This window comes from Macaca nemestrina, chromosome 17, assembly GCF_043159975.1.
Source record: "Macaca nemestrina isolate mMacNem1 chromosome 17, mMacNem.hap1, whole genome shotgun sequence".
In the NCBI taxonomy this organism is placed as follows: domain Eukaryota; kingdom Metazoa; phylum Chordata; class Mammalia; order Primates; family Cercopithecidae; genus Macaca; species Macaca nemestrina.
In genome coordinates, this window is record NC_092141.1 from 64,816,321 (window position 1) to 64,833,987 (window position 17,667).

At 41.1% G+C, this 17,667-nt stretch overlaps 3 protein-coding genes across 7 annotated transcripts; all 3 read left to right on the forward strand.

The window, feature by feature from the left end:
* The first annotated feature begins 162 nt into the window (after window positions 1-162).
* On the forward strand, window positions 163-1,010 carry LOC139359372 (keratin-associated protein 9-2). Of its 4 annotated transcripts, none has more exons than XM_071082018.1 (2): window positions 163-526; window positions 680-1,010. In XM_071082018.1, exons 1-2 carry the CDS (start codon window positions 237-239, stop codon window positions 903-905), a joined length of 516 nt encoding a protein of 171 aa, XP_070938119.1. In that variant the 5' UTR covers window positions 163-236; the 3' UTR covers window positions 906-1,010. The 4 variants fall into 4 exon arrangements, with proteins under 4 accessions (XP_070938119.1, XP_070938117.1, XP_070938118.1 ...); XM_071082016.1 differs by having other exon boundaries at window positions 163-443; window positions 558-1,010; XM_071082017.1 differs by having other exon boundaries at window positions 163-365; window positions 513-1,010.
* Window positions 1,011-6,007: 4,997 nt separating this feature from the next.
* On the forward strand, window positions 6,008-6,547 carry LOC105472170 (keratin-associated protein 9-8). Its single transcript, XM_011725186.2, has one exon. It carries the CDS (start codon window positions 6,008-6,010, stop codon window positions 6,545-6,547), a length of 540 nt encoding a protein of 179 aa, XP_011723488.2.
* Window positions 6,548-16,036: 9,489 nt separating this feature from the next.
* Window positions 16,037-16,606, forward strand: LOC105472171 (keratin-associated protein 9-8-like). Of its 2 annotated transcripts, XM_071082019.1 has the most exons (2): window positions 16,037-16,165; window positions 16,214-16,606. In XM_071082019.1, exons 1-2 carry the CDS (start codon window positions 16,037-16,039, stop codon window positions 16,604-16,606), a joined length of 522 nt encoding a protein of 173 aa, XP_070938120.1. The 2 variants fall into 2 exon arrangements, with proteins under 2 accessions (XP_070938120.1, XP_011723490.2); XM_011725188.2 differs by having other exon boundaries at window positions 16,037-16,606.
* Window positions 16,607-17,667: the final 1,061 nt, after the last annotated feature.

Consider the following 17,667-nt stretch of genomic DNA (forward strand, 5'->3'; position numbering starts at 1 on the left):
AATTAAGAAACAGATTAAACCCTTACTTTCAACAGATTTATAACTTTTAAGAAAGAACTTCCCCTTTGACAATCCCAAAAGGATTGTGGAAAACAATGTAAACAGCAACAAGGAAAAGTCCTGCTGATTGGTGGAAACTTTGGAGGCCAGGTGTATAAAAGGTCCAGATTGCAAGGGGTCATCACATTCTGGGAAACTCACCTCTGAACAGAAGCCCACCTTCCACCCCTGACACCATGACCAACTGTTGCTCCCCTTGCTGTCAGCCTACGTGCTGCAGGACCACCTGCTGCAGGACCACCTGCTGGAAGCCCACCTGTGTGACCACCTGCAGCAGCACACCCTGCTGCCAGCCCTCCTGCTGTGTGTCCAGCTGCTGCCAGCCCACCTGCTGTGTGACCAGCTGCTGCCAGCCTTGCTGCCGCCCAACTTGCTGTCAAAACACCTGCTGCCAGCCCACCTGTGTGACCAGCTGCTGCCAGCCTTCCTGCTGCAGCACGCCCTGCTGCCAGCCCACCTGCTGTGTGTCCAGCTGTTGCCAGCCTTGCTGCCGCCCAACTTGCTGTCAAAACACTTGCTGCCAGCCCACCTGTGTGACCAGCTGCTGCCAGCCTTCCTGCTGCAGCACACCCTGCTGCCAGCCCACCTGCTGTGGGTCCAGCTGCTGTGGCCAAACCAGCTGTGGGTCCAGCTGTGGCCAGACCAGCTCCTGTGCACCTGTCTACTGCAGAAGGACCTGCTACCACCCCACATGTGTCTGCCTGCCTGGTTGCCTAAACCAGAGCTGTGGATCCAGCTGCTGCCAGCCCTGCTGCCGCCCAGCCTGCTGTGAGACCACCTGCTGCAGGACCACTTGCTTCCAGCCCACCTGTGTGTCCAGCTGCTGCCAGCCTTCTTGCTGCTGATCAAGTCCCAAGAGAACCACCGTCCTCACACAAGAACTTTCTGCTCGACTGACTTATCTTTTGGGGGACTAATTTACTTTGCTGCTGACAGCCACCATGCTCTCACCCAAATTTTTATGAATTCTCTGCGTGTATAAATCTTGGGAATCTGTTTCACGGATGGCAAAATACTTCATCCTGATTCTCCTTTTCCTTCCACCTTGTGGATCATGTGCCAGCTTCGTGTGTTCTCAATTCGGGGTCATGGTCTCAGCTTTGACTCAAAACTCAAGATCTTCATTCTCTGCTTGTAAGGAATTTAGGTTTCTGCGATTGATCAATAATCTTTGCAATCGTATTTTTGTTTTCAATATCCTCCTTATGTTTCTTGTATCCTTCTTTCTTGTGTTCATGATAACTTTGGGTTATGTCCCTGGTAGCAGAAGTTCTTAGCTATATGATTTTGAATAAACTCTGAACTATCCTCATCTCATAAGGTGTTTTGTTTTATTTGAAAGCATTTCTGATATGGGATTTACACACATATCATATACCATAGGTATTATCCAGCTTGATTCCCAAAACAGATGGTCATGTATTGTTACCTTCATTTTTTTGGCTGAGAACAATTTAATGTGTGATGATATGTAGCTAATAAGGACAGATTCTGATCCAAGCTGAGGTCCTCTCTTTCTATCCAAGGACACTTACATTTAACTCTCAATATAGTAGAAATGACATTGGAAGTCAGCACTAGCAAGACATGCACTTGAGTTTCTTTAACAACGAGAGGATTAATCACTTATATTGGCAGATAACATTTTTGTTCACATAAACTTAATTTCCAACTTAGTTTCCTGCACCTCAGTGAGCAAGAGTTGCATGATATGGCAGCAGGGACTGCATTTAATGGCTGCCCTGAATGCAGAGATCTTTTCATCTCAGCCTCTGATCAGCCATTGATTCCATTCACCTGCATCAAAAACTGCTGGAGAATTCATTGTGGACTCATGAGAGGGAGTCTCATCTGAAGAAACATATTCTTGGTATCATATAAATAAAATATTTATACGGCCCCCTGTCCTGGATACCTATTGACAAATTAAATGAAACTAAGCTATTCCTTGTAACATACAGACCATACATTATGCCACATTAAGACAATTTGTCCCCTACTTGAAATCTTATGAGGAAAATTAACTAAGAACAAAGCTGAGAACTGACAAACTACACACTGGGCGTGTACGACTTGGCACAATCCGTAATCTCTGAGCCGAGGAGGGAATAAAACAACCTTCACATTTTGTGAGGCCAATATGAAGCATCTAAAGAAACAAAAAACTTTTGTTTCCAGGGAAATCAGAAGAAGGCAAGAAAGGAGCAAAGTAGAACTTGTGCCTTCATAGAAGTCATGATAGACAGAGGTTGGTGCTTCGGGTCCTGAACTGATGTAAGATAAGCATTCACTCATGTAAGGATTGATTGATGCTGACTCTGAGAGAAATTGAAAAGTCGGGGACCTGGGTCACCTTCTTGGGGCCTCCTACCAGCATGGGAGTGGTGGAAATACCTCTGATGAGCTAACAATGTGGATTTCCATGACAGATGCCAACTTCTGAGACTGTGAATCTAGATGCTCTGAAGACTTGGCTAAGAGATAACGGCCACTTACTGTGATCATCATTCAGGGATGAAGTAAAGGAGATGAAAACTAGGACATTCTCTTGACTAGCATCAGTTATGAAAGATGAATAAGTTTAGCATGTCTAATGTACAGCAATGTGACTATAGTTAAAAACATATTATCATATATCTGAAATTAACTGAGAAGTTACATCTTAAATGTTCACACCACAAAAATAAAAAGGAAATAGTAACTATGTGACCTAATAAATATGCTATTCACAATGAATATATATATCAGAGCATCACCTTGTATACCTGAAATATACACAATTTTCATTTGTCAATTATACCTCAATACAGCTAGAAAAAAATGCATTTATTTGATCTAGTTAATTATTACAAAAATATTCTTACCTTCAACGTTAAAATTAGGAATTTTCTGAACAAAAACACTAATTCTGGGATGCCTGCTATCTGATGGGTATTGGCTAAATGCTTTGTGTACATTATTGTTAACTCTAACAAACTTTCAAAATAGGTATTAATGTTCCCTTTGTAGAGATGAGAAATTTGAGGCTGAGAGAGTGAACGTATTGTCATAGATTAGTTTCTCATAGAAGAGACTCTGAAAAAAAGATTCCAGTGAAAGTAGTTTACTGGGAAGTGGAGATCACACTGGTAGGGATTGGGGAAGCGATACAGAAAAGGGTTCATTATTAAGTCAGTATCACAGTCACCAACTAAAGCTTAAACTAAAGGGAAAATTATCAGAAATTATGAAAAACACACAGCTAGAATTATCCTACCTCAGGAATGAAGCTACAGTCTTTATACATCAGCTCTCCAGAATCACTGGTTGAGTGTTTTTCTCTGTGTTGCATTCACAGGTGGCATGACTTTCTACAGCTGCAATACAAGAGCCCTTAGGCACAGAGATGCAGACACTGACAGATGGAAATTAATCCAAGCACACTAATATCCAAGATATAGGGATGCAATCATGAAAACTTGTCTACGATCACAATTAGCTCCACTCAAGTCAAATATTTGCTACTTAAATATGATGGACAGCCACAAGCTCTAGGAGAAGGAAGAAGAGGAAGAGAGGAAGCCAAAAAAGAGAAGGGACAGAAGATAAGAGGAGGAGGGAAGAAAAAGAAAGAAAAACAGAATGAGAGAGAAGGAAGGAGGGAAGGAAGGAAGGAAGGGGAACGGAGGGAGGCGAGAGGGAGGAAGAGAAAGAAAAAGAAAGAAAGAAAGAAAGAAAGAAAGAAAGAAAGAAAGAAAGAAAGAAAGAAAGAAAGAAAGAAAGAAAGAAAGAAAGAAAGAAAGAAGAAAGAGAGAGGGGAAGGGAAGGGAGGAAGGAAGGAAGGGAGGGAGGAAAGAAGGAAGGAAGGAAAGAGAAAGAAAGAAAGAAAGAAAGAAAGAAAGAAAGAAAGAAAGAAAGAAAGAAAGAAAGAGAGAGAGAGAGAAAGAGAAAAAAGAGAAAGAAAAGAAAGAAAGAAGAAGGAAAGGAAAAGAAAGGAGAGGAAGTGAGCTATAAAATGAAGGCCAATTAAATAATCTACACTTACTTCTGCTATAATACAGTGCACCTGAGTTTCATAAACTCCATTAATTACCACCAGTTCTATTCTCCCTTCACACCTGGCCAGCACTCTTGTTGGTCTAGATAACTGCCTGATAGAGTAGCTCAGGGCTTCCTTCCTGAAGGGTCTGAGCCTCTAGTTTCTATACAATTGTCCACTGTGATTGCTGTTTTTACTCATTTGTGGTTATCGCTGGGCATGAACACATTATGAGATTCTGCAGTGTTATGGGTTAATTTGTGTCCCTCAAAATTCATATTCAAATAGAATCATTTAAAATGTTATCTGATAAGACAAGTTCACATTGAAAACAATTAGGCCTCTGATTAAATATGACTGTGTCTATTACAAGGGAGAAATTCGGAGACAGTATGCATATAGTAGAAACATTCTGTCAAACACACATGGAAATGATAGACATCTACAAGTCAAGGAGAGAAACCTGGAACAGATACGTCTCTCACAGCCTTCAGATGAAAACAATATTGCCAACACCTTGATTTCAGAATAGAGGTCTTCATAACTTTGATAAATAAATTTAAGCCACTCTTTTTCAGTAATCCATCAGGGCAGTGCTAGTAAATTAATATACTCAGTAAACCTCCTGAGCTATAGATATATTTTGCTACACTATATGGCTTGAGAGTAATTATCCCTCGCCAAATAGTAACTCCTTTCTCTCTCTGCTGCTTTGCTTGTATGAAGAGTCCAAAATGACTCGGCGATAAACATTACTTTTGTTTATGCCAAATAAATAGAGAAGCAAATGCTATAATTTTTATTCACATGAAAACTTCAAAAAGCCAAGACTTACCTATTGGATTACAACTTGATAGAGTGATTAGCTGTCTTTGGGAATGAATAAGAGGATATAATTGGGAAAGAGTGGGATTAATTTCTATTTCCTAACCTAGTAATGGAGCCATAGATGTATTTACAATATAATACTATCTCAAGCTGGAAATTAATACTTTGCATTCTTCTCAAATGAATGGTATACCTAGAAAATGTTTTAAACATGTTAGAATTCCACGATGAACCAGGCGTCATATCAACTCATCTAATTCCTTCATTAAAAAGAAAGAGAGAAGACATAATGCTTACTGTGCTAGTAACTGGGTTGCAGCTAGAGCCAGAGTGCATGCTGGTTGGCCTGAATCTCAATCAGTTATGTCATAGAAAGCCCTACATTCTCGTCCTGGTAATCGCCACACTCGCAGACAAATCAGAATGACTGGTCACTCAGGGCGTAGATTGCTTGATGCTGTCTAAATCCCAGTGGATTTCTCTGCATCCACCTGCTCTCAATCTGCTCTGCCACATGGAACACACTCTGCCAGACACCCTCTTCCCAAGTGACATTCAAAGAACTGAAAGACACAGGTGGTGTGGGTTGCATAGAGAGATGCCTGTTAGTCTTGAATCAGAATTTGGTGGGTGAATAGTCTTGGGCCCAGGCATGGATTCATTTTGTCACCATAAATATATCAGCATCATGCTTCTCCTCACAGACACTTCCCAGTCTACATACAGCCAACTATGAGACTGGGCAGAGAGAACTTCCTGAGCCTCCCAGATCACCAGGAACTATCACATGACCAGATGATGGTCAGAGCAGGAAAGATGCTGATGTTGAAATGGGCTTCCTTTTATCTGAAACGAAGTTTCTATGAGTAATTAACAATTAAGAAACAGATTAAACCTTAGTCTGTTTAACCTTAAGGAAGCAACTACCCTTTGAGAATCACAAACGCACTGTGGAAAACAATGTAAACAGCAGCAAGGAAAAGTCCTGCTGATTGGTGGAAACTTTGGAGGCCAGGTGTATAAAAGGTCCAGATTGCAAGGGGTCATCACATTCTGGGAAACTCACCTCTGAACAGAAGCCCACCTTCCACCCCTGACACCATGACCAACTGTTGCTCCCCTTGCTGCCAGCCTACGTGCTGCAGGACCACCTGCTGCAGGACCACCTGCTGGAAGCCCACCTGTGTGACCACCTGCAGCAGCACCCCCTGCTGCCAGCCCACCTGCTGTGTGTCCAGCTGCTGCCAGCCCTCCTGCTGTGTGTCCAGCTGCTGCCAGCCTTGCTGCCGCCCAACTTGCTGTCAAAACACCTGCTGCCAGCCCACCTGTGTGACCAGCTGCTGCCAGCCTTCCTGCTGCAGCACACCCTGCTGCCAGCCCCCCTGCTGTGGGTCCAGCTACTGTGACCAAACCAGCTGTGGGTCCAGCTGTGACCAGACCAGCTCCTGTGCACCTGTCTACTGCAGAAGAACCTGCTACCACCCCACATATGTCTGCCTGCCTGGTTGCCTAAACCAGAGCTATGGATCCAGCTGCTGCCAGCCCTGCTGCCGCCCAGCCTGCTGTGAGACCACCTGCTGCAGGACCACTTGCTTCCAGCCCACCTGTGTGTCCAGCTGCTGCCAGCCTTCTTGCTGCTGATCAGCTCCCAAGAGAACCACTATCTTCTCACAACAACTTTCTGCTCAACTGACTTATCTTTTGGGGGACTAGTTTACTTTGCTGCTGACAGCCACCATGCTGTCGCCCACATTTTTATGAACTCTCTGCATGTTTAATATTTTGTGAATCAGCTTCAGGGATGGCAGAATACTTCGTCCTGATTCTCTTTTTCTTACACCTTGTGGATCATGTGCCAGCTTTGTGTGTTCTCAATTTGGAGTCATAATCTCATTTTTGACTCTAAAGTCAAGAGCTTCATTCTCCTCAGCTAAGAAACTTAAGTTTCTGCAAATGATTAAGAATCTTCACAACTATGTTTTCTTTTCAATATATTCATGATTCTTGTATCCTCCTTCCTTCTTTTAATGATCACTTTGGGCTATCTCCCAAGAACCAGGAATCTTACCTATATATTTCTTAATAAATAAATTCGGAACCATTCTTCATCACATATGGTGCTTTGTTTTATTTGAAAGCATTCCTGATATGGGATTTACGCATATATCACCTACTGTATGTATTACCCAATTTGATTCTCAAAACAGACAGTAGTGTATTATTGCCTCCATTTTCCAACTGGGAAAATTTTAATGTGTGATGTTATGTAGCTAACAGCGGACAGACTCTGATGCAAGATTGCATCTTCTCTTTCTGTCCAAAGACACTTACAATTAACTCTCAATAAAGTAGAAATGACATTGGGACTCAGCACTAGCAAGTTATGCACTTGAGTTTATTTAACAATGGAAAGAATAATCTCTAGTGTTTGGCAAGAGATAACATTTTCGTTCACAAAAGTCTTCCCAAATTAATTGCCCACGCATCAGTGAGCAACAGCTACATGGTACAGCAGCAAGGGCTGCATTTAGCAGCTGTCCTGAATGTGGGGATCCTATTGGCCTATACCAGCCAATCATTCAATTCACCTGCATCAGATAAATTTTTTAGCATTTTTTTAAGGTTCAGGGGTATGTGTGCCAGTTTATTTCATAGTTAAATTGTGTGTTGCAGGGTTTGGTGTACAGATCATTTTGTCACCCAGATAATAAGCATAATACCAGAGAGGCAGTTTTTTGATCCTCGTCCTCCTCCCACACTTCACCCACAGGTAAGTTCCAGTGTCTGTTGTTCCTGTCTTTGTGTTCATATGCATTCAATGTTTGGCTCCCACTCTTATGTGAGAACATGTGGTATTTGGTTTTCTGTTCCTGGGTTAGTTCCCTTGGGATAATGGCCTCCAGCTCCATCCGTGTTGCTGCAAAGGACATCATCTTGTTCTTTTTTCTTTTTTTTTTTTCTGTATAGTATTTTATGGTGTACATGTAGCACATTTTCTTTATCCAATCTACTTTGATGCACATTTTAGTTGACTCTATGTCTTTTCTATTGTGAGTAGTGCTGCAATGAACATACGCATGCATGTGTCTTTATGGTAGGACAATTTATATTCATTTCGATATATACCCAGTGATTGAATTGCTGGGTCAAATATTAATTCTAAGTTCTTTGAGAGATCCCAAAACTGCTTTCCACAATGGTTAAACTAATGTACAATTCCACCAACATTGTGTAAGTGTTCCTTTTTCTACAAAACCTTGCCATCATCTTTTATTTTTTGACTTTAATAAGAGCCATTCTGATTGTGTCAGAGGGTATCTCATTGTGGTTTTAACTTGCATTTCTCTAACGATCAGTGACGTTGATCATTTGTTCATTCCCTTTTTGGCCGCTTGAATGTCTTCTTTTGAAAAGTGTCTGTTCATGTCCTTTGACCACTTTCTAATGAGATTATTTGGGTTTTGCTTGTAAATTTGTTTAACTTCCTTACAGATTCTGGATATTAGACCTTTGTTGGATAGATAGCTTGCAAATATTCTCTCCCGGTCTGTAGGTTGTCTGTTTACTCTGTTCATAGTTTCTTTTGCTGTGCAGAAGCTCTTTAGTTTAATTAGGTTCCATTTGCCAATTTTTTCTCTTTTTGCAATTACTTTTGGTGACTTTGTCATAAAATCCTTGCCTGGCCCTATGTTGGGAATGGTATTGCCTAGGGTGTCTTCAGGGTTTTTACAGCCTTAGGTTTTACATGTATGTCTTTGATCCATCTTGAGTTGATTTTTGTAAGGAAGGGGTCCAGTTTCAATCTTCTGCAAATGGCTAGCCAGTTATCTCAGCACCATTTATTAAATAAGGAGTCTTTTTCCCCATTGCCTGTTTTCATCAACTTTGCTAAAGACCACATGTTGTAGGTGTGCAACATTATTTCTGGGTTCTGTATTCTGTTCCACTGGTCTATGTGTCTGTTTTTGTACCAGTACCATGTGGTTTTGGTTATTGTAGCCTTGTAATGTAGTTTGAAGTCAGATAATGTGACGTCTTCAGCTTTGTTATTTTTGCTTATGATTGCCTTGGCCATTCAGACTCTTTTTTGGTTCCATATGAATTGTAAAACATTTTTTTCATCATGCTGGAAGGCTGTCATTGGTAGTTTGATAGGAGTAATATTGAATCTGTAAATTGTTTTAGGGAGTATGGCCACTTTAACAATATTGATTCTTTCTACCCATGAACATAAAATGTGTTTCAATTTGTTTTTGTCATCTCTAATTTCTTTGAGCAGTGTTTTGCAATTCTTGTTGTAGGATTTTTCACCTCCCTGGTTGGCTGTATTCCTAGGTATTTTGTTGTTTTTTTGTGGCTATTGTGAAAAGGATTACATTATTGATTTTGCTCTCAGCTTGGATGTTGTTGGTGTATAGGAATGCTACTGATTTTTCTACAATAATTTTGTATCCTGAAACTTTGCTGAAGTTGCTAATCAGATCAAGGAGCTTTTGGGTAGAGACTATGAGGTTTTCTGGGTGTAAAATCTTATTCACACACAGAGATAGTTTAACTTCCACTCTTCCTATCTAGATACCTTTAATTTCTTTCTCTTGCCATATTTCTCTGGCTAGGACTTCCATTACTATTTTGAATAGGACTGGTAAGATATGGCATGTTTGTCTTGTTCTGGTTTTCAAGAGGTTGCATCAAAAACTTTTCAGAATGTATCGTGTCCTCTTCTGAATAGATTAATTCCTTTGTATCACATAAATCAAATTCATATCTGGCCTCCTTCTCCTGAAATTTCATTGAAAGAGCAAAATGGAATTAAGTAATTCCATGTAAAACACAGACCATACATTATGCAACATTTAGACAATTTGACTTCCTGATAAAAATGCTGTCAGGAAAATTAAGTAAGGACAAAGTTTGGGATTGAGACACTATGCAACAGGCACATATGACTGCATAATCCATAATCTCTGAGCTATCTGATGGGTTAAAACAATCTTCTATGTTTTATGAGGCCAAAATTAAACATCTAAAGGAAATAAAGATTTGCGTTTTCAGGGAAATCAGAAGAATGTAAGAAGGACTAAAAGTAGAAAAATGTGTGCATTCATCGAAGTCATGGTAGACAGATGGCTGGTGCTGTTGGCCCCAAACTGATGATGCAACCAAGTATTCACTAATGGAAGGACTGATTTATACTGGCTCTGAGAGAAATAGAAAAGTCTGGGGCCTGGGTTACCTTTGTGGGACCTCCTACCAGCATGGAAGTGCTAGAAATACCTCTGATGACCTAACAATGTAGACTTCCAGGACAGATGCCAACTTCTGAGACTGTGTACCTAGAATGCTTTGAAGACTTGGCTAAGAGACAAAATCCATTGACTGTGATTCTTCTTGGGTGACAGGGTAAAGAAGATGAAGACCTAAAACATTCACTTTGGCCAACATCAGTTATGCAAGATGAATAAGTTCTGTAGACCTACTGTACAGTAGTGTGGTTATAGCTAAAAATACTTTATTTTATACCTGAAATGGCAAGTATGTGAGCTAATGAATATGTGAATTAGCCACACTGTGGTGAAAATCTCACTATATCTCACTATATATATATGTATATATATACACACACATCACTTTGTATACCTTAAATACATACAATTTTTATTCATCAATTATACCTCAATAAAGTTTATAAAAACCATATCTAGCAGTACATCAAAAAGCTTATCCGCCATGATCAAATTGGCTTCATCCCTGGGATGTAAGGCTGGTTCAACATATGCAAATCAACAAACATAATCTATCACATAAACACAACCAATGATAAAAACCACATGATTATCTCAATAGATACAGAAAAGGCCTTCATTAAAATTCAACATCCTTCATGTTAAAAACTCTCAATAAACCAGGTATTGATGGAACATATCTCAAAATAATAAGAACTATTTATAACAAACCCATAGCCAATATTATACTGAATGGGCAAAAGCTTTAAGCATTCCCTCTGAAAATGGCACAAGACAAGGATGCCCTCTCTCACCACTCCTATTCAACATAGTATTGGAAATTCTGGCCAGGGTAATCAGGCAAGAGAAAGAAATAAAGAGCATTCAGATAGGAAGAGAGGAAGTCAAATTGTCTTTGTTTGCAGATGACATGATTCTATATTTAGAAAACATCAGCATCTCAGCCTAAAAACTCCTTAAGCTGATAAGCAACTTCAGCAAAGTCTCAGGATACAAAATCAATGTGCAAAAATCACAAGTATTCCTATACACCAACAATAGACAAGCAGAGAGCTTGTCATGAGTGAACTCCCATTCACAATTGCAACAAAGAGAATAAAACACCTAGGAATACAACTTACAAGGGACATGAAGGACCTCTTCAAGGGAAACCACAAACCACTGCTCAAGGAAATAAGAGGGGACACAAACAAATTGAAAAACATCACATGCTCATGGATAGAAAGAATCAATATCATGAAAATGGCCATACTGCCCAAAGTAATTTATAGATTCAGTGCTATTCCCATCAAACTATCCTTGACTGTCTTTGCAAAATTTTTTTTAAAACTACTTTAAATTTCATATGGAACCAAAAAAGAGCCCATATCACCAAGACAATCCTAAACAAAAGAACAAAGCGGGAGGCATCATGCTACCTGACTTCAAACTATACTACAAGGCAACTGTAACCACAACAGCATGGTACTGGTATCAAAATAGATATATAGACCAATGGAACAGAACTGAGACCTCAGAAATAACACCACACATCTACAACCATCTGATCTTTGACAAATCTGACAAAAACAAGAAATGGGGAAAGGATTCCCTATTTAACAAATGGGGCTGGGAAAACTGGCTAGCCATATGCAGAAAACTGAAACTGGACCCCTTCCTTACACCTTATACAAAATTAACTCAAGATGGATTAAAGACTTAAATGTAAAACCCAAAATCACAAAAACCCTAGAAGAAAAACTAGGCAATACCATTCAGGACACAGGCATGGACAAAGACTTCATGACAAAAATGCCAAAAACTATGGCAACAAAAGCCAAAATTGACAAATGGGATCTAATTAAACTAAATAGCTTCTGCACAGCAAAAGAAACTATCATCAAAAAGAGCATACAGCCTACAGAATGGGAGAGAACTTTTGCAATCTACCCATCTGACAAAGGTCTAATATCCAGAATCTACAAGGAACTTAAACAAGTTTACAAGAAAAACAAACAACCCCATCAAAAAGTGGGCAAAGGATATGAACAGACACTTCTCGAAAGAAGATTTTTATGTGGCCAACAAACATGAAAAAAAAAGTTCATCATCATTGATCATTAGAGAAATGCACATCAAAACCTCAATGAGATACCATCTCACGCCAGTCAGAATGGCGATTATTAAAAAGTCAGGAAACAATAGATGCTGACGAGGCTGTGGAGAAATAGGAACACTTTTTACACTGTTGGTGGGATTGTAAATTAGTTCAACCACTGTGTAAGACAGTGTGGCAATTCCACAAGGATCTACAACCAGAAATACCATTTGACTCAGCAATCCCATTACTGGGTACATACTCAAAGGAATGTAAATGATTCTACTATAAAAGCACATGCACATATATGTTTACTGCAGCAGTATTTACATTAGCAAAGACTTGGAACCAACTCAAATGCCCATCGATGACAGACTGGATAAAGAAAATGTGGCACATATACACCATAGAATCCTATGCAGCCATAAAAATGAGTTCATGTCCTTTGCAGAGACATGGAAGAAGCTGGAAGCCATCATTCTCAGCAAAGTAACACAGGAGCGGAAAACCAAACACCGCATGATCTCACTCATAAGTGGGAGCTGATCAACGAGAACACATGGACACAGGGAGGGGAACATCACACACCAGGGCCTGTCGGGGGGGCCGGAGAAAAGGGGAGTGAGAGCATTAGGACAAATACCTAATTCATGTAGGGTTTAAGACCTAGAGGACAGGTTGATAGGTGCAGATCACACCAGCAGGTATTGAAGAAGTGACACAGAAAAGGGTAGACTATAAAATTAGTATCACGGGGACCAACTAAATCTTAAACAAAACAAAATACTACCAGAAATAATGAAAAACAAACAAATTAGAATTATCCTACTTCAGGAATGAGGAAGCTAGAGTCTTCACAAATCAGCTCTCCGGAATCATTGGTTGAGTGTTTTTCTCTGTGTGGCATGCACAGACGACTTGACTTTCTGCAGTTACAATACAAGAGCCCGTAGGCACAGAGATGCAGATTCTGGCAAATGCAAATTAGTCTGAGCACACTAAGATCCAAGATATAGGGATGGGATAAGGAAATCCTATCTACAACCTACCATTTGCTCCACACAGACTCAGTCTTTGCTTCTTAAATGTGGTGGGCGGCCACAAACTCTAGAAGAAGGAAGAGGAGGAGGAAAGGAAGAGGAGAAAGAGGACAAACGGAAAATAAGAGGAAGAAGAAAGACAGAAAAATGAAAGAAAGAGAGAGAAGAAAGGAGGGAAGGAAAGAAGAGGGGAAGGAAGAAAGGAGGGAAGGAGAGAAGGAAGGAAGAAGGAAAGGAGGGATGGAAGGAAGAAAGGAAGGAGGAAAGAAGAAAGAGAAAAGAAAGAAAGAAAGAAAGAAAGAAAGAAAGAAAGAAAGAAAGAAAGAAAGAAAGAAAGAAAGAAAGAAAGAAAGAAAGAAAGAAAGAGAAAGAAAGAAAGAAAGAAAGAAGGGAGGGAGGGAGGGAAGGAAGGAGGGAGGGAAGGAAGGAGGGAGGGAAGGAAGGAAGGAGAAATTAAAAAGCAAAGAAAGGAGGGGGAGAGATATGTAAAATGAAGGCCAATGGAACAAGCAACAGTTACTGCTGCTATAATAAGGTACACCTGACAGTCATAATCTCCATTAATTATCGAAAGTTCTATATTTCCTTCACCACTGTCCAGCACTTTTGTTGCTCTAGATAATTTCCTGAAGGAGTAACCCAGACGTTCCTGCCCAAAGGGTCTGAGCCACTAGTTACTGTACCATTGTCCACTGTGATTGCTGTTTTCACTCCTGTGTGGTTATCACTGAGCATGGACACACCACGAGATTCTCCAGTACTATGGGTTGAATGTCTCCCCCAAAATTCATATTCAAATAAGGTCACTGAAATGTAATTAGTTAAGATCAGGTCATATTGGAATAAGTTAGGCCTCTGATTCAATAGGACTGGTGCCTGTATAGAATGGGGAAGTTCAGAGGCCATGTGCATCTAGAAGGAAGATCATGTAAGAGACAGGTGGAGAAGACAGACATCTACAACTCAAGGACAGACACCTGGAACAGATACTTCCCTAACAATCCTCAGGTAAAAACAACCTTGTCAACACCTTAAATTCAGGCTGCTACTCTTCAGAACTGTGGGAAAATAAATTTAAGCCACTTGGTTTGTAGTAGTTTATCATGGCAGTGCTAGTAAATTAACATATTCAGTAAATCTCCCGAGCTACAGATACATTCTTCTACATTCTATGCCTTCAGAATAATTACCCCTCACCAACTGTGTCCTCTGCCTTCTGCTTAGCTGACATAAAGAGTGCAAAATGAGGCCGGGCGCGGTGGCTCAAGCCTGTAATCCCAGCACTTTGGGAGGCCGAGACGGGCGGATCACGAGGTCAGGAGATCGAGACCATCCTGGCTAACACGGTGAAACCCCGTCTCTACTAAAAAAATACAAAAAACTAGCCGGGCGAGGTGGCGGGCGCCTGTAGTCCCAGCTACTCGGGAGGCTGAGGCAGGAGAATGGCGTAAACCCGGGAGGCGGAGCTTGCAGTGAGCTGAGATCCGGCCACTGCACTCCAGCCTGGGCGACAGAGCGAGACTCCGTCTCAAAAAAAAAAAAAAAAAAAAAAAAAGAGTGCAAAACGACTAGGTGATAATTATTACTTGTGATTATGCAAAAGAAACAGAGAAACATATATTATAATTTTTATTAGCACAGAAGTAAAAAAGGAAAAGCCAAATTGACCTACAGGGTTACAACTTGACAGAGTGATGAGCGGTTTGGGGGATGAGTAACTGAAAGGGAATGGGATTAATTTCTATTTCATAACCCGGTAATGGGAACATAGATGTATTTACAAAGTTATATCAAATTGGGAATTAATAATTTGCATTCTTCCAAAATGAATGGTGCACCTAAACAATGTTTTAATATGTTGGAACTCCAAGACGAATCAGGTATCATCTCAACTCATCTAATTCCTTCATTAAAAAGAAATGGAGAAAGAGAGAAGAAATGGCACTGACTATGCTAGTACCAGAGTTAGGGCTAGAGCCACAATTCAGGCTGGTTTGACTAAATCTAAAGTAGTTATGTTACACAAAGTCCCACATTCTCATCCTGGTAAGCCCATCACTCCCAGACAAATCAAGATGAATGGTCACCCCAGGGCAAAGATTGCCTGATGCTATCTAAATCCCACTGGACTTCTCCTTGTACCCACCTGCTTTGATTCTGCCCTGACACACAGAATGCACGTACCAATCACCCTCTTCCCAAGTGACTTTGAGGGAACTGAAAGACACAGGTGGTGTGGGTTGTACAGAGAGAGATGCCTGTTAGTCTTGAATCAGATTTTGGTGGCTGAACAGTCTTGAGCACAGGTATGGATTCATTTTGTCATTGTGAACATATCAGCATTGCGCTTCTCCCCACAGACGCTTACCAACCTAGGTATAGCCAAAGAAAGAGGCTGGGTAGAGAGAACTTCCTGAACCTCCCCAGTCACCAGGAACAAACACATAATGAGAAGATGGTCAGAGCAGAAACGATGCTGATGATGAGACAGGCTTCCTTTTATCTGAAACAAAGTTTCTATGAGTAAACACAATTAAGAGACATATTAAACCCTTACTTTCAAAAGATTCATAATCTTTAGGAAACAACTTCCCCTTTGACAGTCCCAGACTGACTATAGAAAACAATGTAAACAGCAACAAGGAAAAGTCCTGCTGATTGGTGGAAACTTTGGAGGCCAGGTGTATAAAAGGTCCAGATTGCAAGGGGTCATCACATTCTGGGAAACTCACCTCTGAACAGAAACCCACCTTCCACCCCTGACACCATGACCCACTGTTGCTCCCCTTGCTGCCAGCCTACGTGCTGCAGGACCACCTGCTGCAGGACCACCTGCTGGAAGCCCACCTGTGTGACCACCTGCAGCAGCACACCCTGCTGCCAGCCCTCCTGCTGTGTGTCCAGCTGCTGCCAGCCCTCCTGCTGTGTGTCCAGCTGCTGCCAGCCCTCCTGCTGTGTGTCCAGCTGCTGCCAGCCTTGCTGCCGCCCAACTTGCTGTCAAAACACTTGCTGCCAGCCCACCTGTGTGACCAGCTGCTGCCAGCCTTCCTGCTGCAGCACACCCTGCTGCCAGCCCTCCTGCTGTGGGTCCAGCTGCTGTGGCCAAACCAACTGTGGGTCCAGCTGCTGCCAGCCCAGCTCCTGTGCACCTGTCTACTGCAGGAGAACCTGCTACCACCCCACGTGTGTCTGCCTGCCTGGTTGCCTAAACCAGAGCTGTGGCTCCAGCTGCTGCCAGCCCTGCTGCCGCCCAGCCTGCTGTGAGACCACCTGCTGCAGGACCACTTGTTTCCAGCCCACCTGTGTGAGCAGTTGCTGCCAGCCTGTTTGCTGCTGATCGGTTCCACAGAGGACCATCATCCCCATACAATAACCCTCTGGCAACAGATTTATCTTTTAGAGGACAAATTTACTTTCAAACTTCGATGACAACCAACAAAGTGAACTTAGGGTGAACCTTGCTCACCCTAATTTTTGTGACTTCTCTGCATGTTTAACACTTTGTGAATCAGCTTAAGTGAGGGTAGAGTACTTCATCCTGATTCTCTTTTTCTTTACACCTTGTGGATCATGTGCCACCTTTATGTATTTTCAATTTGGAGTCATGGTCTCAACTTGACTCTAAAGTCAAGAGCTTCATTCTGTTTCTCTAAGAAACTTAGGTTTTGCAACTGATCAATAGTCTTCACAGTCATGTTTTCATTTTCAATGTCCTCCCCATGGTTCTTGTATCCTTATTCCTTTCATGATCATTTTGGGTTATCTCCCTAGAAACAGGGACTCTTACCTTTATGTTTCTTAATAAACTCAAAACTGTCCTGCATCTCACATGTTTTTTTTTTAATTTTACAGCATTCCTGATATGGGATTTACACACATATTGCATACCATACATGTTACCTAATTTGATTCTGAAAACAGACAGTCATGTTTTATTACCTCCACTTTCCAGCTGAGAAAATTTTAATGTGTGATGTTATTTAGCTAAAAATGGACAGACTCAGATTCAAGGTTGGGTCTTCTCTTTCTGTTCAAGAGCACTTACATGTAACTCTCATTAAAATAAAAATTACATTGGGACTCAGCACTAGCAAGACATGCACTTAAGGTGACTTAACAATGGAGGAATAATCTCCTGTATTTGCAGGTAACGTTTCCATTCTTATATGGCCTCCTTCTTCTTCTCCTGAAAACATATTGACAAAACAAAAGGAACTTAAGTTATTCCTTATAAAATACAGATGCCATCTTTTGAGACTGCATATCTAGAATGCTCTGAAGATTCCAGAAAGAGAGAAAAGCCACTGATTGGGATAGTCACTGGGTGATGGGGTAAAGGAGACGAAGACCAAGCACATTTTCATGACCAACATCAGTTATATAAGATGAATAAGTTCT